Raw genomic sequence first — 24,974 nt, forward strand, 5'->3', positions numbered from 1 at the left:
GATCAAATCCAGGCTGTGAAGACATGAAAAGATAGTATTCGGAAACCTCAACAATTTTCAATTCAAGGAATATATATTAAGGCAAACTGAATACTTTAAATTTTTTGAAAGTTTTTACATCTAAGAATACTTGATAATCTTCTGCTTGCATTTATGGAGTCTGAATGAGGTTTTTAAGAACATAAGACTTCAGGTATGCTAATCTGGCGATTAATTATGTAAAAACTAAATGTTTCCTGAAGGGCTCCCTCCCCAGAATTATCAACTTCTTGAAAGGTCTACATTTGATTGTAATTAGAGTGTGTAAAGTCAGAGTTATCTCAGTATCTCATCTTGATTTATGATATCTTTAATGCATTTTATTTTTTTAATTGTCTTCTAAAAACTTAGCTTATGATATGACTTTGTAGTATGACTATGCTTGTGAAAAAGAACTTTTAAATGTTTATAAGGGACCATGGGTAATTAATATATATTAAAGTTTTGCTATATGTCACCATCAATAAAACATAAAATGTAATATACAAACTAGTGTGCTTTATATACTGAAAAGAATAATGCTGTGTTAATATGGTGTTTGGTGTTTTACTGTCAAACATTTGTAAACTACCTGAGACCAAGTTAAGCTGAATTTATTTATTCAGTGAATAAAACACTGAATAAATAAATGAAACATCTCTGTACCTATACTACTTTGGCATTGTCCTAGGCAATGGTGATACAAGGTAAAAAAAACATATTCCTTATCCTCAGAGAACTTAAAATTTAATGAGGGAGAATTTGAGAATCTTTTCATACGGAGTATCTAATTTTATTTCATTGGCTGACTGAAAATATTGCATTTTAAGATTAAGAGGTATAAAAATGAATTAATGTGATTCTTCATAATTATTACAACTGACTTATTCTTTCTTCCTTTAAAATGTCTCCAGTTTACTGCAGTACTTTGTTAAAATAGACTGCGACTCACCAACTGTGTTTTTCCTGGGCATAAACTACTACAAAAATGTTTTTTAGAATTTTAAACATATCTCTGCCATCTACTGTATGCAAACTGTGTTACTTCTCACAACTTAGGGACTGCTTATAATTGTAAACTCTAAATAGAAGCTTTCATTTTTAATTAATCACTGGGAAACAGTAGATAGAGCAATGGTGTAAATCCTGAAAAATATTACATATAAAGAAAAACTGTAATATATAATGTGTAACACCATAAATATCCTTAGCTGTGAAAATGATAAAAACAGAAGACAAAAGGTAAGTGAGTAATAAAGATGTATTATGATAACTACAGTAGTGGTATGTTTCACAGAGATTTGAATAAAATAATTTTAAAACTTCAGTAAAAGTTCTATAATTCAGTTTCTCTTAGTCCAGAAATCCCAGTGCTTTCGAATTTGGCACATTGAAAGTCATCCAGAATATTCCAGTGATCCAGCATTTTAGCTAGCTTGCCAGCCTCTCAAATTGTTTTGATGAAGATACAAAGTGAGTCTCATTAATCTGGAGCTGCCTCAAATATAAAAAAGACATGAAGATGAAAACACCGTAATTCAACAAAAAAAACCTAATATGCTATAACTATTTTAGGAGGATGGAGAAAGGGATGTTTTAAGAGAATTCAAATCCTCATCTACCGTAAGGTAACAATAACAATAATAAAAGTTATCACTGTATTTTGAGCAAGATATTATTACATGTATGGGATTTTGCATCATATAATCCTCATAATAGCCTTATGTAGTAGATTCTAGTGTTTGTTTTATAGACAAGGAAACTGAGGCCTAAAAAAGGATGTTTATGGTCACAGAGCTAGTAAATGGTGGTGCTGGGATTCAGAACCAAACAGTCTGTTTAAAATGGATGATTCAAGAGCTAAGAGTATTACTGATTTTAGAAATATAGAGATATCTGCCATAAGAATAGCTAAAAGATTGGGAAAAATCTCTCACTGGGGTGGGAGACCAGGATTGGGGTGCTGGAGGTCAGGGACAAGGGACTACTGTTTTTTTCTTTTTGCTTGTTTTAAGTCTATTAACACTTCAAAATTTAAACTCTGGGCAGGAATGACTATGATAAAAATAATTCTTGAAATTATGTTGATTTGTTGATTCTAAATTAGTATTCCACAAACTACAGTAATTTACACCTATGAAAATATGTAGAAGAGAGTACTAAATGGCTTCCTTTGTTTTCATGATCTCCAGATCTAGTTTATAGTCTATAAACATCCATTCGTACTCTACATTTTCATGTAAAGATTATGTAGAAGCAAGTTGGGCTACAGTGGTCACAGCATGCCATGTGTGTATACACTGAGGTTATTGCATTTGTATTTAACATATTATGCAATTAAAATTTATTGCATTAAAGCTCAAGCAAGTGTTATTTTATGTTTAGACATCCCTGTGTTAACAAAGTTTAATTCATTAAGCTCCACATTTCAATGTGACATCTCATAAAATATTCAAAAGTTAGCCTATTGTATGTTTTGCATTTAAATATTTATAATGTGGCCCTATTCAGCCTGTGACTTATAAATCACAAAAGAGCTGAGTTGTATATATTTTTCATTTATAGGTTGTCTGCTAAAAATTATGAATTGCCTTCTGATTACTTAAGTTATTCTTTTCCCACCATATTGTGATTTCCATAAATATATGTAGTTACTCTAGAGAAAACTTAAGGCAAATACATCCTGCATGTAGCTCTGGTACATTAAAATACTGTAGCATTTTAACTGACTTGCTTTCTGATTTTTCCTTCTTGCTTCTTAGTTAAAAAATAAATAAAACCTTACATTTAGGTCTTTAATCCATTCTGAGCTTACCTTTGTGTACAGTGTCAGGGAGGATCTAATCTCATACTTTTACATGTACCTGTCCAGTTTTCCCAGCACCACTTATTGAAGAGGCTGTCCTTTCTCCACTGTACCTTCCTGCCTCCTTTATCAAAGATAAGGTGACCATATATGCTTGGGTTTATCTCTGGGCTTTCTATCCTGTTCCATTGATCTATCTTTCTGTTTTTGTGCCAGTACCATACTGTCTTGATTACTGTAGCTTTGTAGTATAGTCTGAAGTCAGGGAGCCTGATTCCTCCAGCTCCGTTTTTCGTTCTCAAGATTGCTTTGGCTATTCGGGGTCTTGTGTGTTTCCATACAAATTGTGAAATTTTTTGATCTAGTTCTGTGAAAAATGCCAGTGGTAGTTTGATAGGGATTGCATTGAATCTGTATATTGCTTTCTGTAGTAGACTCATTTTCACAGTGTTCATTCTTCCAATCCAAGAACATGGTATATCTCTCCATCTATTTGTATCATCTTTAATATCTTTCATCAGTGTTTTATAATTTTCTGCATACAGGTCTTTTGTCTCCTTAGGTAGGTTTATTCCTAGATATTTTATCCTTTTTGTTGCAATGGTAAATAGGAGTGTTTTCTTGATTTCACTTTCAGATTTTTCATCCTTAGTGTATAGGAATGCCAGAGATTTCTGTGCATTAATTTTGTATCCTGCTACTTTACGAAATTCATTGATTAGCTCTAGTAGTTTTCTGGTAGCATCTTTAGGATTCTCTATGTATAGTATCATGTCATCTGCAAACAGTGACAGCTTTACTTTTTCTTTTCCGATTTGGATTCCTTTTATTTCCTTTTCTTCTCTGATTGCTGTGGCTAAAACTTCCAAAACTATGTTGAATAAGAGTGGTGAGAGTGGGCAACCTTGTCTTATTCCTGATCTTAGTGGAAATGCTTTCAGTTTTTCACCATTGAGGACGATGTTGGCTGTGGATTTGTCATATATGGCCTTTATTATGTTGAGGAAAGTTCCCTCTATGCCTACTTTCTGGAGGGTTTTTATCATAAATGGGTGTTGAATTTTGTCAAAAGCTTTCTCTGCATCTATTGAGATGATCGTATGGTTTTTCTCCTTCAGTTTGTTAATATGGAGGAAAACATAGGCAGGACACTCTATGACATAAATCACAGCAAGATCCTTTTTCACCCACGTACTAAAGAAATGGAAATAAAAACAAAAATAAACAAATGGGACCTAATGAAACTTCAAAGCTTTTGCACAGCAAAGGGAACCATAAACAAGACAAAAAGACAACCCTCAGAATGGGAGAAAATATTTGCAAATGAAGCAACTGACAAAGGATTAATCTCCAAAATTTATAAGCAGCTCATGCAGCTTAATAACAAAAAAACAAACAACCCAATCCAAAAATCGGCAGAAGACCTAAATAGACATTTCTCCAAAGAAGATATACAGACTGCCAACAAACACATGAAAGAATGCTCAACATCACTAATCATTAGAGAAATGCAAATCAAAACTACAATGAGATATCATCTCACACCAGTGAGAATGGCCATCATCAAAAAATCTAGAAACAATAAATGCTGGAGAGGGTGTGGAGAAAAGGGAACCCTCTTGCACTGTTGGTGGGAATGTAAATTGATACAGCCACTGTGGAGAACAGTATGGAGGTTCCTTAAAAAAACTACAAATAGAACTACCATATGACCCAGCAATCCCACTACTGGGCCTATACCCTGAGAAAACCATAATTCAAAAAGAGTCATGTACCACAATGTTCATTGCAGTTCTATTTACAATAGCCCAGAGATGGAAACAACCTAAGTGTCCATCATCGGATGAGTGGATAAAGAAGATGTGGCACATATATACAATGGAATATTACTCAGCCTTAAAAAGAAACAAAATTGAGCTATTTGTAATGAGGTGGATAGACCTAGAGTCTGTCATACAGAGAGAAGTAAGTCAGAAAGTGAGAGACAAATACCGTATGCTAACACATATATATGGAATTTAAGAAAAAAAAAACTGTCATGAAGAACCTAGTGGTAAGACAGGAATAAAGACCCAGACCTACTAGAGAATGGACTTGAGGATATGGGGAGGGTGAAGGGTAAGCTGTGACAAAGCGAGAGAGTGGCATGGACATATATACACTACCAAACGTAAGGTAGATAGCTAGTGGGAAGCAGCCGCATAGCACAGAGAGATCAGCTCGGTGCTTTGTGACCACCTGGAGGGGTGGGATAGGGAGGGTGGGAGGGAGGGAGACACGAGGGAAGAGATATGGGAACATATGTATATGTATAACTGATTCACTTTGCTATAAAGCAGAAACTAACACACCATTGTAAAGCAATTATACTCCAATAAAGATGTTAAAAAAATAAATAAAACGATGCTTATATTATAAAATAAAACCAATATTAAATGCTCACTTAAATGGATGTTAAAATAGATTTGTTCATTTCTGTGACTGGAAGAAAATACTTTGAGAAATGGTTATTGTGTTTAATTGTTTCAAGTAACTTATTTATTACATTTTTATTGTGAATCTTTCTCATTAAGGATGTTCCTTCTGGGGTTTGCAAGGAACTGCCTCAGGACCATTACTGATTCTTCCCTCTGATCATTCGATTTTAATGCCACAATTGGCAGCTTCATGAACATATAGTATTAAGCTTTTCTCTGGTGATTTAGAATAAACCAAAAAGGACAAATTTAATTCTTCACCAAATTTCAAGTCACCAAGTAATGCTAGAATTCATAGAGGAATAGGAGGTACTTTGAAAATAAAATTTGGTTAGAAATATAGTAGTAATAATAAACATTTTTGTGGTTTTTACTATGTGCCAGGCACTTTCTAAGCATTTTATATATGTATATTACTTCATTTAATCATCATAACATAATATGTATAAAATGGATAACTAATAAGAACCTGCTGTATAAAAATATAAATAAAATTCAAAAAAAATCATCATAACAACTCTATGAGGTAGGCGCTATTATCTCTATTATGTAGGTCACGGGTCAGCAAACTACTAATCTGTCTTTGTATGGCCCTTGAGCTAATAATGGTTTTACATTTTTAAAGCGTTATTTAAAAAAAAAAAAAAGGCAACAGATACAGTATGTGGCCCACAGAGCATGAAATTATTTACTGTCTGGGGCTTTACATAAAAACTTTGCCGACCCCTATCGTAGATGATGGAAGTGAGGCAAAGGAGGTTAAGTAACTTGCCTACGGCCCCATTGCAAATGAACAGAAGACCCCAGATTTTGAGTCTAGACTATCTGGCTCCAGAATTTGTGTTCTTAACCTCTACAAGGTTTCTTGAAAAGCTAAAGAGCATTCTAAAATGGAATAGAACAATTTGAAATTACTTCTTTCTTAAATAATTATATTAAAGATGAAAAATTAGATGCAAATAGCTGAAAAGTAATGCTCATTGAAATCCTTTTTTCCCCCCCAGTTATATTGATGTCTTGGCCCTCTGATGTCTTTTTCCTTCCTTTTCTTTAAATGGGTGGCAACAGATGGGGCTGATTCTGAAACATCAGACATGTTAATGTTTCAAAGTTTAATCACACACAGATTATCCCCAAGCATCTGGCGTGGTCTTCCAGATTTCTCAGTGACTTTTACCAATATTTTGAGTTAACTGATAACTAGTGTTGACGGTCTTCAAACGTGGTAAAATGTAGGCGCATTAATAATCCAATTTGTGGATATGCATTTTAAGTTGTGACCCCAAGTAACAGCTATAGCTAAAAATATTTTCTTAATTGTAAATATTTTATGGCTTTGCCTCAGTGTTCTAAATTTTTGTCATTTGACTATTGGAATAGCATATATCCATAAAGGCCTAGGCCCAGAAATCAGTGTGTGTGTGTGTGTGTGTGTGTGTGTGTGTGTGTCTGTGTGACTGTGTGTCTGTGTGTCTCATTCTCTTTTGGAAAACTTTATAAACTCTTCCAATTATTTAATGAAATGTTATAATGTTACAGTAAAATATTACTGAGATAGGTTTACATTGCCTCTAATTGAGAGTAATCATTAATGTAGGAGTTAAAGCCAATTTCACATTAAGCTCTATTTTCTTAGACTCAGTGTGTGCGTGTGTGTGTATATCAGAATGCACCATCCTAAGGTCATAGGAAGCTCTCACTTCACTCATTTTAGTGATTACTAACTATTTCCCCAGGGCTTTCTTGGGAAGGTTTATAGATATATCTTACAGATATGTTATTCTTTCTGTGTTGTAGGGTTTTTTATTTTGTTTGTTTTTGTGATGCTCTTAAATGTGATATGTCAGTTCTTGCCAGTTCTGGAAACTTTATTATCTACTTGATAGAGTTTTTACTGCATTTTTTAGATGCTGGATTATTAGTGTATTAAGCACTATGCACTAATTCCGTGAGCTTAATTTATAGATTCACAAAATATCACATCCCTTTTTACATTGTGAAACCCCCATACTGTGACTAATTTTATTTCATTTATACATAGCAGGACAAAATTTCTTAAGAAAAAATAAAATGATTTCCAAGACCCTGTATCAACATGGTATCTTGTTAATGTTAAAATCTGTTTTTCTAATTTGAAATACGTCTAACACAGAACTATTTTTTAAATATTAATGCTATGTTTGCTGATTAAAAAGTGTGTTGGTCTCTATAAAGGCAAGAGGCAGTATTTTTCTACTAATTAGACCTTCAGATGTAACAAGCAGATATATCAATACTTATCACAGAACTTGTCTATGTGGGAAATGGGTATAAACTTAAGAAATAGACTATAGTTCTTTCTTAAAGAGATCAGGACAATTCTGAGGCTTCGCCTGCATATCAGGAGGTCTTAGTCTTTTTTAGGAATAGGAATAGGGCTTGCCCTACTGTAGAATAGGATTTGAGCAGCAACTTTGTCTAGGAAGCCTACAATTGTACTTCCTTTTAATATAAGAGAATTACTAGTGCCACAAAGAAGACTTTATTTACATTTAAAGATTATACAGTACTCTGTATTTAACTTAATACATCCTTATTTTTATTAGATTTATTTAAATATCTGTCTTATGTATCCTACCTTCCAGAAGGAGACTGAGGAAGAGTATCTACATCCTAAGGTCATTTCATAATAAAATGAAAAACTGTAATGCTAAGTGTCTTATTCTAAGGAAACTTAGAGGTTATTCACCTAACTCATGGTTAGTTTTTATTTTTTTCATCCTTTTTTCTTTAGCCTTATACTTCAAATTGTTCTTCAAAAGGCATAAGTTAATATCGATATATATGCATTTGTTAAGACAATCCTTTAATCAACTACAATCAGAAAAAAATTTCATAGTGTAACTTAAGTGTAAACTCTCTAATTATAAAGGAGGTACCCAAATCCTTACCTTCTCTTCCTTCTTACAGAAAATAGTATGGAGTGGGAGGGTTCAGTGGTGCCCTGGATAAAACTCAGATCTGGGCTAACTCACAGAAAAATCATGTTTTCAGATTGCTTCCAAGTCCTTGTAGCTGTCACTGAGTAGATGGCTCTCTAAAATTGATAGCACATTTGCTTATTCCAGTAAACCCAGGTCACAGCCTGGAAGCCAGAATGTGAACACATTAGGGATTGACATGGCTCTGCGTAATAATGTAAATCACTTCACAGACTATATTATATTTAGAAAACTTGTTTCCCTCAAAATTATTCTAGAATTTGACTCACTACTTATTTTAGAGACGTGTTTTGCACGTCAGTAATTTGCAAGGGCAATAATTGTGTCTCGAATGTTTGAGTCTTTACCATAATCCTTTATTGAGGAAGATGATGCATTTCATCCTCCTTTTTTACACATCCTAGTCACTCTTGTTTTGAATATCCACTCACCACCTAAGATCCTTTTCTCTGCTGGTTACAGTCTTAAGTGTTTTCTAAGCAAGTATATCAGCTCCTAGGGTTCGCTATGGAAAGTCTTAACATATTCTATTTAATTGAACCATATGGCATTGCCATTTTGTAGGCCCAAAGCAGCTGAATGATAGCACTTTCATATGATTCAGTTAAGGTCACCTGGAAACTTCTGAACAGCTTAATTTTTCAGTAAGTGTCAAAGAAATCAATACCTAAGCAGCCACAACCTAGCCTGGCCCAAAAAAGACCTATGATTTTTTTGGCCACAATACTTGGTAAGTTCCATGCCTCAAACCAAGCCAGTAATCTGAGGGATTTCTTAATTTTTAAGGTATATATCATTTCAGACACATTTTATGAGCCATTTCAGATTCTCTCAGACTCACCATCTCTTGTTTCAGCTGCCACTGCTTTTAGGCTCCAGCCGACTATATGTAGGTGCAGAGCACCCTATTTTTGTTCCCATGCCCCTACCCCTACCGTTCCAAAACACACGTAACCCAGCAGGGGAACCGTTGACAAGTGGAAGACAAGAACTAGTGAATAAATTCTCCCCTCTTTCTATTGTTCCCATCAATCATGGACAGTCTAGAGACTCACCATATATAGCTTCTGGGATGATTACTGTGACTCTAACAATTAGTCACACTCAGCAGCGGCCAGCTCAGAGACACCTCACATGGCCAATCTCCTAACCTGCTTCATTCTCCTTTCCCATAACTTTACTTCCTAATAATACAGAATCTCTCTGCCTCAACAATGCTTTCTGAGGAACCCAGGCTATATCCAACAATATTCTCAAATTTGCATCAGAGTCACTTATGGTAGAATACATGCTGAAGTTTGAGAAGTATTCCCCTAGGACTTTTCTTTCTTCATTTTTATGTTTTAAATGTTTTTAATATTTATTTCATATTGGAGTAGAGTTGATTAACAATGTTGTGTTAGTTTCAGGTGTACAGCAAAGTGATTCAGTTATACATATACAAACATCTATTCTTTTTCAAATTCTTTTCCGATTCAGGTTATTACAGTATATTGAGCAGAGTTTCCTGTGCTATACAGTAGGTCCTTGTTGGTTATCTGTTTTAAATATAGCAGTGTGTACATGTCAATACCAAACTCCCAATCTGTCCCTTTCTCCCCCTGAATGACCATATGTTCATTTTCTAAGTCTGTGAGTCTGTTTCTGTTTTGTAAATAAGTTCATTTGTATCACTTTTTTTTTTTTAGATTCTACATATAAGTGATATCATATATTTGTCTTTCTCTGACTTACTTCACTTAGTATGTTCATATCCAGGTCCATCCATGTTGCTGCAAAGGACATTATATCATTCTTTTTAATTGCTGAGTAATATTCCATTGTGTGTGTGTGTGTGTGTGTGTGTGTATATATATATATATATATATATATATATATATATATATATATATATATACCACAACTTTCTTTATCCATTCATCTGTCGATGGACATTTAGGTTGCTTCCATGTCTTGGCTATTGTAAACAGCACTTCAGTGAACAGGGGTGCATGTATACTTTTGAACGATGTTTTTCTCTGGATATATGTCCAGGAGTGGGATTGCTAGATCATATGGTAGCTCTCTTTAAAGTTTTTTGAGGAACCTCCATACAGTTCTCCATAGTGGCTGTATCAATTTACATTCCCACCAACAGTGTAGGAGGGTTCTCTTTTCTCCACACCCTCTCCAGCATTTATTATTTGTAGACTTTTTGATGATGGTACTTCTGACTGGTGTGAGGTGATATCTCATGGTAGTTTTGATTTGCATTTCTCTAATAATTAGTGATGTTGAGCATCTTTTCATGTGCCTCTTGGCCATCTGTTTGTCTTCTTTGGAGAGATGTCTGTTTAGGCCTTCTGCCAATTTTTTGATTGGGTTGTTGGTTTTTTTGGTATTGAGCCACATGAGCTGTTTGTAAATTTTGGAGATTAATCCCTTGTTGGTCACATCATTTGCAAATATTTTCTCCCATTCTCTAGGTTGTCTTTTCGTTTTGTTTATGGTTTCTTTTGCTGTGCAAAAACTTTTGAGTTTAATTAGGTCCCATTTGGGTTTTTTGTTTGTTCTTATTTCCATTACTCTAGGAGACGGCTTGAAAAAGATATTGCCACGATTTATGTCAAAGAGTATTCTGCCTATGTTGTTCTCTAAGAGTTTTATAGTATCTGATCTTTCATTTAGGTCTTTATCCCATTTTGAGTTTATTTTTTTATATGGTGTTAAAGAATGTTCTAATTTCATTTTTTTTCCGTATAACTGTCCAGTTTTTTTCCCTGGGTCCTGGTGCACACAAGACCTTGTGTGTGCCCTCCAAGAGTGGAGTTTCTGTTTCCCCCAGTCCTGTGGAAGAATTCCTGTGATCAAACCCCTCTGGCCTTCAAAGCCAAGTTCTCTGGGGCTCTTCCGCCCGTTTCCAAGCCCCCAGCTAGGGAGCCTGATGTAGGGCTCAGAACTTTCACTTCTGTGGGAGAACTTCTGTGGTATAATTACTTTCTAGTTTGTGGGTCACCCACCCGGCGGGTATGGGATTTGATTTTATCACGATTGTGCCCCTTCTACTGTCTCATTGTGGTTTCTTCTTTGTCTTTGGTTGTAGGGTATCTTTTTTGGTGGTTCCAGCATTTTTCTGTCAATGGTTGTTCAGCAATTAGTTGATTTTGATGTTTCCATAAGAAGATGTGAGCTCATGTCCTACTCTGCCATCTTGTCACCAGGATCATCATTTCTTAAATAGACTTTATTTTTAGAGCAAATTTAAGTTCACAGCAAAACTGAGCAGAAGATACAGAGATTTCCTACATACTACTGCCCCCACATAACGCATATACCCTCCCACACTGTCCACATCCTGAAGCCCTAGGATTTTGAAGCACGTAAAAGTCACCCTCAAGTGAGCATAGTGATAAACAGTTGATCAAAAGCTACCTTGGAAGTTCTGCCTCTGGGTAAGTTAGAGTAAGCACACTCCATCCTATCCCCACCAAATGCAACCATAAAACCTGCATAGACCAGGTATTTGAATGCATGGTCCAGCTACTTGAGGACTCAGAGTGGCAGTCAGATTGAAGAAGACCAGAATTTAACATACCACAAGACCAACAGTGAGTTTACCCGTATTTTCCCCTTTGGTAGCCCCTCTACTTGGGCTTAAGGCTGCTTAAAACCCAGAATTGGGATTCTGTGCAGACAGAGCTCCAGAGAAAACCTAATTTTGGCTCAAAGAGTGGGAAGGGAGTCTCCTAATGACCAGCAAATATTAAGAAAATACTCCATTTTCTTTTTCTATGTTTTCTTGCACACCAGCTCTCAAACAACCTGAGGGTGTCAGCAGCAACAACAGTGGCAGTGGCAAACCCACAGACACCTAAAATTCTGAGGAAAGGGAACCTTCGTGTACAATCAGAGGAGCTGTGGTCCCAAGAGGATGTGGTAAATCCCATTGCTTTTGTTCTCTCTGTCTTCCCACTGCTTGGCCCCAGACGGGCATATTCATAGAAAGTGTGTGGTAGAGCAGGGCACATAAAGCCTCAGCTTTCTAGCTGGGAGGTTAAAAAAAAAAAAAAAAGTAGAGGGAGCCCCTGGAACTAGAGTACAGAGGAGATTGGGAGAGGGAAGAGATCAGCAAAGTAACCCCATAAAGTTGCTTATGAAATCTCAGTCTTGCCCTCAGTGTGGGTCTGAGTCCAAACAGCATACACAGACTTGGAGAAGTAAACTATGACCCAAATCCAAGATTAGCCACTGGGTGGCTCACACATGGCCTAGATATGAATAAAACTCTGGAGGTTTTTGAAAACAGAAATAACATTGAAATATGGCTCCCACAAGGCTGGTTGGAACTTTTGACCTGAATCTAACCAGAATGAAGGCCTGCTAAAGAAAAATTATCAATAATCTCCATAGAATTTAAAAAAGAGGGACTTCCCTGGTGGTGCAGTGGTTAAGAATCCGCCTGCCAATGCAGGGGACACTGGTTCGATCCCTCGTCTGGGAAGATCCCACATGCGGCAGAACAACTAAGCCCATGCGCCAGAACTACTGAGCCTGTACTCTAGAGCCCACAAGCCACAACTACTGAAGCCCACGAGCCACAACTACTGAGGCCTCTGTGCCTAGACCCCATGCTCCACGACAAGAGAAGCCACCGCAATGAGAAGCCCACGCACCACAACGAAGAGTAGCCCCCGCTCGCCACAACTAGAGAAAGCCCGCGTGCAGCAACAGACCCAATGTAGCCAAAAATAAATAAATTTATTAAAAAACTAAAACTAAAAATAAGTAAATAATTAAGACTTAGACTCTCATTACATAATACTCAAAATGCCCAGGACAATCCGAAATTACTAAGTATACAAAACCCAGGGAAAATTCACATGGGAAAAGAAAAAGCTGATGCCAGTACCAGCATGACACAGATATTTGAGCTATCTAACAAAAACCTTAAAACAGCTACTGTAAAAATGCTCAAAGTAAGTTTGAACACAAATTTGGTGAAGGGCAGAGTGTACATATTTCAGAAGCTCAGCTTGAAAACAGCCAGAGAAAATGACATATTACTTATAGGGAAACAGCAATTTAAATGACTACTGACTTCTCATCAGAAATCATTGAGGCCATAAGGAAGTGGCACACCATTTTCAAATTGCTTAAAAAAAGAGAAGGAAGGGAAGGAGGGAGGGAGAAAGAAAGGAAGGGAGGGAAGGACTCTCAACCTAGAATATCTAGCAAAAATATCTTTTAAGGATGAAGGTGAAATAAAAACACTCAGAATAAGAAAAGCAAGAGCATTTATTGCCATCAAAACTGCTCTAAAAGAAATGCTAAAGGAAGTTCTTCAAACAGATGGGAAATCTTACCAGAAGGAAACTTAAAGAACATCTTATGTTCTTTAAAACATGTTTGACAGTTGAAAACATTGTGTTATGTTTCAATGTATATAGTTGTAACATATACTACAACCACAAAATAAAGGAAAATAAAGGGTCAAATGTGGTGCTTTTCTACTCTTGAAGCACAGAAATATTTTTCTAAGTAGACTGTGAAAAATATGTTTATTGTAATACCTAAAGAAGCCACAAAAAACTATACAAAAAAATTAAAATCATAAGTAAGTTAAAGTGAAATACTGAAATATATTCACATGATCCAAAAGAAGGCACAAAAGGGGAAGCAGAGAAACAAAATATGGAGGGAACAAACAAAACATAATTGTAGACCTAAATCTAAAAATATTAAAAGTAAGTGGCCTAAGCACACCAATTAAAAGAAAGAAATTGAATGGATAAAAGCATTACAAAACTATATTTGCTTACTAAGTTACTGTCTATAACCTCTCCCTCAATTAAAATGCAAGCTACAAGAGAGCACAAATTTTGTTTTATTCACTGCTGTGTGTGTAGTGCCTATAAAAGTATCTAGCATGTGGCAGTTACTCAATAAATGAATGCACAGAGAGATGAATGAATGAGCTGCAAGTAATTCAATTCAAATATAATGATATAGGAAAGTAAAAAGGTAAGAAAAGGTTTACTGTGCAAACACTAATCAAAAGAAAGCTGGAGTGCCTATATTAATATCAGACGAAGTAGATTTCAGAGCAAAGAAATTTATCAAGAATTAAGATGGGCGTTACATAATGATAAAAGGGTCAAGTTACCAGGAAGACAATATTGTTTTGTTTGAATTTTATTTTATTTATTTTTTTATAAAGCAGGTTCTTATTAGTCATCCATTTTATACACATCAGTGTACACATGACAATCCCTATCTCCCAATTCATCACACCACCACCACCAGCCCCCGCCGCTTTCCCCCCTTGGTGTCCATACGTTTGTTCTCTACATCTGTGTCTCAGTTTCTGCCCTGCAAACCAGTTCATCTGTACCATTTTTCTAGGTTCCACATATATGCGTTAATATGCGATATTTGTTTTTCTCTTTCTGACTTACTTCACTCTGTATCACAGTCTCTAGATTCATCCATGTCTCTACAAACGACCCAATTTCTTTCCTTTTTATGGCTGAGTAATACCCCCTTGTATATATGTACCACATCTTCTTTATCCATTTGTCTGTCGATGGGCATTTAGGTTGCTTCCATGTCCTGGCTATTGTAAGTAGTGCTGCGATGAATATTGGGGTGCATGTGTCTTTTTGAATTACGGTCTTCTCTGGGTATATGCCCAATAGTGGGATTGCTGGGTCATATGGTAATACTATTTTTAGTTTTTTAAGCAACCTCCATACTGTTCTCCGTAGTGGCTGTATCAATTTACATTCCCACCAAAAGTGCAAGAGGGTTCCCTTTTCTTCACACCTTCTCCAGCATTTGTTGTTTGTAGATTTTCTGATGATACCATTCTAACTGGTGTGAGATGATACCTCATTGTAGTTTTGATTTGCATTCCTCTAATAATTAGTGATGTTGAGCAGCTTTTCATGTGCTTCTTGGCCATCTGTATGTCCTCTTTGGAGAAATGTCTATTTAGGTCTTCTGCCCTTTTTTTGATTGGGTTGTTTGTTTTTTTAATATTGAGCTGTTTATATATTTTGGAGAGTAATCCTTTGTTGATTCGTTTGCAAATATTTTCTCCCATTCTGAGGGTTGTCTTTTCGTCTTGTTTGTACTTTCCTTTGCTTTGCAAAAGTTTTAAGTTTCATTAGGTCCCATTTGTTTATTTTTGTTTTTATTTCCATTACTCTAGGAGGTGGCTCAAAAAAGAGCTTGCTGTGATTTGTGTCAAAGAGTGTTCTTCCTATGTTTTCCTCTAAGAGTTTTATACTGTCCGGTCTTACATTTAGGTCTCTAATCCATTTTGAGTTTATATTTGTCTATGGTGGTAGGGAGTGTTCTAATTTCATACTTTTACGTGTAGCTGTCCAGTTTTTCCAGCACCACTTATTGAAGAGACTGTCTTTTCTCCATTGTATATCCTTGTCTCCTTTGTTATAGATTAGTTGACCATAGGTGCATGGGTTTATCTCTGGGCTTTCTATCCTGTTCCATTGATCTATATTTCTGTTTTTGTGCCAGTACCATATTGTCTTGATTACTGTAGCTTTGTAGTATAGTCTGAGGTCAGGGAGTCTGATTCCTCCAGGTCGGTTTTTCTCCCTCAAGACTGCTTTGGCTATTCAGGGTCTTTTGTGTCTCCATACAAATTTTAAGATTTTTTTGTTCTAGTTCCAAAAAAACTGCCATTGGTAGTTTGATAGGGATTACATTGAATCTGTAGTTTGCTTTGGGTACTATAGTCATTTTCACAATATTGATTCTTCCAATCCAAGAACATGGTATATCTCTCCATCTGTTGGTATCATCTGTAATTTCTTTCATCAGTGTCTTATAGTTATCTGCATACAGGTCTTTTGTCTCCTTAGGTAGGTTTATTCCTAGGTATTTTATTCTTTTTGTTGCAATGGTAAATGGGAGTGTTTCCTTAATTTCTCTTTCAGATTTTTCATCATTAGTGTATAGGAATGCAAGAGATTTCTGTGCATTAATTTTGTATCCTGCTACTTTACCAAATTCATTAATTAGCTCTAGTAGTTTTCTGGTGGCATCTTTAGGATTCTGTATGTATAGTATCATGTCATCTGCAAACAGTGACAGTTTCACTTCTTCTTTTCCGATTTGGATTCCTTTTATTTCTTTCTATTCTCTGATTGCCGTGGCTAGGACTTCCAAAACTATGTTGAGTTATAGTGGCAAGAGTGGACATCCTTGTCTTGTTCCTGATCTTAGAGGAAATGCTTTCAGTTTTTCACCATTGAGGATGATGTTTGCTGTGGGTTTGTCGTATATGGCCTTTATTATGTTGAGATAGTTTCCCTCTATGCCCACTTTCTGGAGAGTTTTTATCATAAATGGGTGTTGAAGTTTGTCAAAAGCTTTTTCTGCATCTATTGAGATGATCATATGGTTTTTATTCTTCAATTTGTTCATATGGTGTATCACATTGATTGATTTGCATAGATTGAAGAATCCTTGCATCCCTGAGATAAAGCCCACTTGATCATGGTGTATGATCCTTTTAATGTGTTGTTGGATTCTGTTTGCTAGTATTTTGTTGGGGATTTTGTTGTTGTTGTTGTTGTTGTTTGAGGTATGCGGGCCTCTCACTGCTGTGGCCCCTCCTGCTGCGGAGCACAGGCTCCGGACATGCAGGCCCAGCGGCCATGGCTCACGGGCCCAGCTGCTCCGTGGCACGTGGGATCCTCCTGGACCGGGGCACAAACCCGCGTCCCCTGCATCGGCAGGTGGACTGTCAACTACTGCGCCACCAGGGAAGCCCTGTTGGGGATTTCTGCATCTATATTCATCAGTGATATTGGTCTGTAATTTTCTTACAATTGGTCTGTCCATTGGTGAGGTGTTAAAGTCCCCCACTATTATTGTGTTACTGTCGATTTCCTCTTTTATGGCTGTTAGCACTTGCCTTATATATTGAGGTGCTCCTGTGTTGGGTGCATATATATTTATAATTGTCATATCTTCTTCTTGGATTGATCCCTTGATCATTATGTAGTGTCCTTCCTTGTCTCTTGTAACATTCTTTATTTAAAAGTCTATTTTATATGATATGGGTATTGCTACTCCAGCTTTCTTTTGATTTCCATTTGCATGGAATATCTTCTTCCATCCCCTCACTTTCAGTCTGAATGTGTCCCTATGTCTGAAGTGGGTCTCTTGTAGACAGCATATATATGGGTCTTGTTTTTGTATCTATTCAGCAAGGCTGTGTCTTTTGGTTGGAGCATTTAATCCATTCACGTTTGAGGTAATTATCGACATGTATGTTCCTATTACCATTTTCTTAATTGTTTTGGGTTTGTTTTTGTAGGTCATTTTCTTCTCTTGTGTTTCCCCCTTAGAGAAGTTCCTTTAGCATTTGTTGTAAAGCTGGTTTGGTGGTGCTGAATTCTCTTAGCTTTTGCTTGTCTGTAAAGCTTTTGATTTCTCCATTGAATCTGAATGAGATCCTTGCTGTGTAAAGTAATCTTGGTTGTAGGTTCTTCCCTTTCATCACTTTAAGCATATCATGCCACTCCCTTCTGGCTTGTAGAGTTTCCGCTGAGAAATCAGCTCTTAACCTTACGGGAGTTCGCTTGTATGTTATTTGTCGATTTTCCCTTGCTGCTTTCAATAATTTTTCTTTGTCTTTAAGTTTTGCCAGTTTTATTACTATGTTTCTCGGCGTGTTTCTTCTTGGGTTTATCCTGTATGGGAATCCCTGCACTTCCTGGACTTGGGTGGCTATTTCCTTTCCCATGTTAGGGAAGTTTTCAACTATAATCTTTTCAAATATTTTCTCGGGTCCTTTCTCTCTCTCTTCTCCTTCTGGGACCCCTATAATGCAAATGTTTTTGTGTTTATTGTTGTCCCACAGGTCTCTTAGACTGTCTTCATTTCTTTTCATTCTTTTTTCTTTATTCTGTTCCACAGCAGTGAATTCCACCATTCTGTCTTAGAGGTCACTTATGCGTTCTTCCACCTCAGTTATTCTGCTATTGATTCCTTCTAGTGTATTTTTCATTTCAGTTATTGTGCTGTTCATCTCTGTTTGTTTGTTCTTTAATTCTTCTATGTTTTTGTTAAATATTTCTTACATCTTCTCGATCTTTGCCTCCATTCTTTTTCCGAGGTCCTGGATCATCTTCACTATCATTATTCTGAATTCTTTTTCTGGAAGGTTGCCTATCTCCACTTCAGTTAGTTGTTTTTCTGGGGTTTTATCTTGTTCCTTCATTTGGGACATAGCCCTCTGCCTTTTCATCTTGTCTGTCTTTCTGTGAATGTGGTTTTTGTTCCACAGGCTGCAGGACTGTAGTTCTTCTTGCTTCTGCTGTCTGCCCTCTCGTGGATGAGGCTATCTAAGAGGCTTGTGCAAGTTTCCTGATGGGAGGGACTGGTGGTGGGTAGAGCTGGCTGTTGCTTTGGTGGGCAGAGCTCAGTAAAACTTTAATCCACTTGTCTGCTGATGAGTGGGGCTTGGTTCCCTCCCTGTTGCTTGTTTGGCCTGAGGCGACCCAACACTGGAGCCTACCCGGGCTCTTTGGTGGGGCTAATGGCAGACTCTGGGAGGATTCACGCCAAGGAGCACTTCCCAGAACTTCTGCTGCCAGTGCCCTTGTCCTCATGGTGAGACACAGCCACCCCCCGCCTCTGCAGGAGAGCCTCCAACACTAGCAGGTAGGTCTGGTTCAGTCTCCTATGGGGTCACTGCTCCTTCCCCTGGGTCCCAATGTGAACACTACTTTGTGTGTGCCCTCCAAGAGTGGAGTCTCTGTTTCCCCCAGTCCTGTCGAAGTCCTGCAGTCAAATCCCGCTAGCCTTCAAAGTCTTGATTCTCTAGGAATTCCTCCTCCCATTGCCGGACCCCCAGATTGGGAAGCCTGACGTGGGGCTCAGAACCTTCACTCCAGTGGCTGGACTTCTGTGGTATAAGTGCTCTCCAGTTTGTGAGTCACCCACGCAGCGGTTATGGGATTTGATTTTATTGTGTTTGCATCCCTCCTACCATCTCACTGTGGCTTCTCCTTTGTCTTTGGGTGTGGGGTATCTTTGTTGGTGAGTTCCAGTGTCTTCCTGTCGATGATTCTTCAGCAGTTAGTTGTGATTCTGGTGTTCTTGCAAGAGGGAGTGAGAGCATGTCCTTCTACACTGCCATCTTGAAACAATCCTCTTTTTGTACTCATTCTTCAATCCAACTCAAGTTCTCAAATCAATAATGAGTCCTACAAAATTTGAGACATCCCTTTTTTATTTTCCTATGAGTCATACTTCTTTCTTCCTGGCAGTTTGTTGGGGTTGGGGGTACGAGGAGGAACTCTCCAAAATCCGGAACTCCACACCAAGAAGACAACAATTTTAAATGTGCATTCACCTAAAAAACATCTTCAAAATACTTGAAAAAAAATTGACAGAGCTGAAAGAAGTAGATCCACGATAATAGTTGGTACTTCAACACATCTCTGTTAATAAGTGATAGAACCTGTAAACAGATGATCAGCAAGGTTATAAGTGTCGTCAAACTGCTATATTGAAATGACATTTATAGAACAACACTCAATCCAACAGCATCAGAATAGTACTTTTTTTGAGTGTATAGGGAATGAATCATCAAGATAGACCATATCCTAGGTCATAAAACAAACGTTAATAGACTTAAGACAATTGAAACCATACAAAGTATGTTCTCTGACCATGAAGGAATTAAATTATAAATCAATGACACATTTAAAAATCTCTAAACACTTAGGAATTAAACAACACATTTCTCAACAATCCATAGTTCAAAGAGGATAATTCAAGGGAAATCAGAAAATATTTGTAACCAAATGAAATGAAAATGCACCATATCAAAATTTCTGGGATGCAACTAACAGCACTCGAAGGGAAATATATAGCATTAAATATATAGCATTAAATTAGAAAGAAATTATTTCAAGTCAATAATCTATGCTTCTATGTTAAGAAAATTGAAAAAGACAAGAAAATTAAACCTAAAGCAAACAGATCAAAAGACATAATAAAGATTAGAGCAGAAATCAATGATATTGAAAAACAATAGAGAAAAATCAATGAAACCAAAAGCTAGTTCTTTGGAAGAAATAAACTACCATAGCTTTGAAAGGGGTTCTAGGCCTTGGATGGACCTTGCTTTGATTCACATATTCTCTTGTTTTCTGATCCTGATTTAGTTATTAGGTAAATCTCACTACTAGAAATAGAAAACACTTTATATGATAAAATCAGATTTTTGATGCAACCATGGGAGATTGAGGGATATTTTTCAAGGCCTTGACCAGCCATGTAAATCGAACTGTTCAGAAGATTGACTTAAGAACTGGAGACAGATAGTAAACAGCAGCATTGAACTATTTCTTATTCTGTGTTTTTGACAACTTGTTGTGTGTAAATATCTATGTAAATACACATGTATGTATGTATGTTTGAATCAGGACAGATTTAGGACTCTGAGAAGCTAGATAATTTTTCACAAAATTAATTTAAAAGAAGATTCTTTGTATTTCTACTTAGAAATTATAACTTATTAATACAAGTGATACCCTAAAGTTTCATAAAGCATTCATTCTCTGAAAAATACCAATACGTTTTAAGCTGTTAATGAGGTCTCCAAAATGTTTAAAATTTCATGCTTTTTGTTTCACATATGCACATTTTGGAAATCCTGGATGGTTATATTACAACAGTACTGATAATAAGTTTCATTTTCTGCTGTTAAATAAAGACCAAATGACATCATTTTGTACCCTCTCCTAATATTTTACAGTAGGGTATGTTAAGAAAAGTGGGAGAATTGAGTAATCACAGTATTCACAATTATATAAACATGGCAAAATCAAAAGAACTTATCCATTATAATCAATATTCCATTCACTTTGCAAATAACTATAGTAAGAAGATCCTATCTTTCTATGTACCAACTTGCATGAGTTCATTTAGCCAATCAAAATAAGATATCAGGAATTAAAAATGGGTTCATTGATGGGACTTCCCTGGAGGTCTAGTGGTTAAGACTCTGTGCTCCCAATACAGGGGGCCCAGGTTCAATCCCTGGTCAGGGAACTAGATCCTGCATCCCACATGCCACAACTAAGAGCCCCCATGCTGCAACTAAAAGATCCCACGTGCTGCAACTAATACCCAACACAGCCAAATAAATAAATAATTTTTAAATGGGTTCATTGATAGTAAAGTAAAATAATGAAAATGATACTGAATGCAAATTATGATTCATTATGCCAATAATCAAATTGATAACAATTAAAATATGAAGAAGAGATATAATTTCTTCTCTCATGTCCCTCTTACAATCCATCAGCAAATCCTGTTTCAAAAACAAAATCCAGAATCTGACCTCACACCCCCTTCACTAGAATTTCTCTAGTCCATACCACCATAGCCTCCTGTCTGGACCTCTAAATTCACTTCCTAGTCACTTCGCTTCCCTTCTACCTCAACAACAATGTTCTCCCTTTGCAGAAACCAGTGTCATTTTTCTTTTTAAAAAGTAAAACATATCACTCTCCTATTCTGAACCTTCCAGTAGCTCCCCATCACATGTAAAATAAAATCCAAAACTTTACCAGGGCTTACAAGGGTCCCTACCTCATGTGTTCCAGCTACATCTTTAGTCTCCTTCCCAATAATTTGCTGCACTTCAGCTTATTAGTCCTCAAATGAGCCAAGCCCATTCTCTTCTCAAGACCTTTGCATTTGCTCTTCCCTCTACCCAGAATACCTTTCCCTGGATCTTTGCATGTCTCACTCCATTTCATTCAAATCACTTCCTCAGAGGTTTCATCTCTATCATATTCAAACCAGCAAATTCACCCTCCTCTATTCTCTTCTCCTGTTATATTTTCCTTAAAGCACTTTATCATGACCTGATATTATTATATATATTTATGCATTCATTGTTGGTCTTTTACACTAGAACATAAATTTCACAAGTGCAGGGAATTTATTCACACCTTACATTCCAAGTGCCTAGGACACTGCGTGGTATATATTGTGCCCATATTTGTTAAATGAATGAATATGTAAGCCAACATTATATGTAATTTTTGCCTGGTCCACAGATTTTGGGGGCATATTAAATAAATTTGGAATGTTAGTGAAGGGTTTTTTTTTTTAATTTTATTGAAGTAGTCTTTATTTTTTTAAAACAGAAAAGAATAAAGAATAAAACAAGCTAAAACACCAATTATCCCTGTACCCAGAGAGTGTTTGTTAACATAGAGAAAAATTATACATACATAAGATTTTTCAAAAATTAACAGTACAGGAATGTAAATATTAAACAATGTCTCTCTTACCCACCTCCATGGCTTCCCCCCACCATCTCTCTCGCAAGAGATGTACCTATCACATATTTCTTATGTCCTTACAAAGAAAAGAAATTAAATTTTATGGCATATATAGATCCTTTGAAAATGTATACACCATATTGTTACTCTTTATCTTCCTTTAAAAATAAAATTAATAGTTAACTAAACTTACTGGCATTTTCCATATCATCTTATTCTTTTTAATGGCTGCATAGTTCTTTGTTCATATGTACCATTATTTGTCTAATTTGTCCCCTTAAACATCTCCATTTTTTCTACCACTTTTTGTATCATAAGCACTATGGCAATGAATTTTTTTTTCTTTGCTTAGTACTTGTAGATTTTTTTAAGTTTATTTTTTATACAGCAGGTTCTTATTAGTTATCTATTTTATACATATTACTGTATACATGTCAATCCCAATCTCCCAATTCATCCCACCACCAACACCCCCACTTTACCCCCTTGGTGTCCATACATTTGTTCTCTACATGTGTGTCTCTATTTCTGCCTTGCAAACCGGTTCATCTGTACCATTTTTCTAGATTCCACATATATGCGTTAATATACGATATTTGTTTTTCTCTTTCTGACTTACTTCACTCTGCATCACTGTCTCTAGTTCCATCCACATCTCTGCAAATGACCCAATTTCGTTCCTTTTTATGGCTGAGTAATACCCCATTGTATATATGTACTACATCTTTATCCATTCGTCTGTCGATGGGCGTTTAGGTTGCTTCCATGACCTGGCTATTGTAAATACTGCTGCAATGAACATTAGGGTGCGTGTGTCTTTTTGAAATTATGGTTTTCTCTGGATATATGCCCAGTAGTGGGATTGCTGGGTCATATGGTAATTCTATTTTTAGTTTTTTAAGCAACCTCCATACTGTTCTCCATAGTGGCTGTATCAGTTTACATGGAATGTTAGTGAAGGTTAATATTTGATTATGTTAGTCTAAGTAAAATATTAAATTATTCAGTGATTAGCTATTTTTATTTTTTTTTATTTTTATTTTTTATTTATTTATTTTTTTGCGGTACGCGGGCTTCTCACTGTTGTGGCCTCTCCCGTCGCGGAGCACAGGCTCCGGACGCGCATGGCCCACGGGCCCAGCCACTCCGCGGCATGTGGGATCCTCGCAGACCGGGGCATGAACCTGTGTCCCCTGCATCGGCAGGCGGACCCTCAACCACTGCGCCACCAGGGAAGCCCAGGACATCATTTTGAAAACATACTTTCAAATGATTCAGGGAATAAAAAAGTTCTTTGTACTATGCTTGTAGTTTTTCAATAAGTATGAAATAATTTCAAAATAAAAATTATCTTTAGATAAAAATAATTTTATACAAAACAGTAATATAGAATAAGTGGCATTTTACATAAGAAGAACCAGAATAGAATATAGTAGATTTGAGTAATTAATTTTCAATAAAGAAAGTCTAAAATTGTATAACATAAAAATCAACGGCCTGAATATGTTGACAACTGCAAACAGTATGGGAAATGTGAATATATTTATTATATGAGTTACAGATCTCTTGAAATTTGTAGATATACTATTAGACAATACAGCACTGCTGCCAATTTTTAGAGGAAAAAACCCACTTTAACCACTAATCATAAACATGGACCAGGTGACTTCCTGGATTTCACAACAGAAATAATAACAACCTGACAAGTTAGAGTGAATTCAGTGTAATAGCTGTGAGAAAGACAATTTATACAAGAATGCCAAACAAATGTCAAACTGTTTGGTTCTTGTATACACTTGATTTTGGTCCTAAATTAGATATTTGGTTAGTAGTAAGACTTCTCCATCCTGATTTACTGGTCTAACCTGTCTCAGTCAGTAACTGGCAGATATAAACTCAGATTATGTAAATCGGGTTAGGATCAGTGCAGCAGTTTCTCTACTTGCATATTTCTCGTACTTTATTACTGTCGTCTACTTTTTAATTATGCAATTATTTTAAAGAATGAAGCAAGTAGTTCACTTAAAGGTAGTTTCATATTAACATACCAAAGCCCTTGAATATCCTTATGTTACACATAGTATTTGATGATTCACAATGTAGTAGCGCCCACTGACTGTAATGTCTCCTCACCAAATCAGATAGCAGATATTAATTATATGTCTATTGTTGGCCCAGTGTTGTATGCACTCCTGTTGGGCTTTGATACTGCTTTCTGACAAGTGCGACATTTATAATATAAATGTTTCAACAGGTGTTTTAACTGGTTGTGGTTGCAGGACTTTCTGATCCATGTTTCTGGAGCCTGATTTGTGAAATCTATCCCTGACCTCAAGTACAGCCTGCCCAAGTGATACAGTTAGACACTTTC

General features: G+C 36.4%; 1 protein-coding gene across 1 annotated transcript in view; it reads left to right on the plus strand.

Annotated features, from left to right (window-relative positions):
• ARL6 (ARF like GTPase 6) overlaps positions 1-16,339 on the plus strand; it is a 66,708-nt gene extending 50,369 nt beyond the window's left edge. The window contains exon 8 of the mRNA XM_022582480.2: positions 2-16,339. Coding sequence (XP_022438188.1) covers positions 2-27 — 26 coding nt within the window. The 3' untranslated portion in view covers positions 28-16,339. The remainder of the gene's footprint in view (position 1) is intronic.
• Positions 16,340-24,974: the final 8,635 nt, after the last annotated feature.

The sequence above is a fragment of the Delphinapterus leucas genome, chromosome 4, assembly GCF_059928025.1.
Source record: "Delphinapterus leucas isolate spDelLeu-1000000601 "Yukka" chromosome 4, BTC_Dleu_Yukka2, whole genome shotgun sequence".
In the NCBI taxonomy this organism is placed as follows: Eukaryota; Metazoa; Chordata; class Mammalia; order Artiodactyla; family Monodontidae; genus Delphinapterus; species Delphinapterus leucas.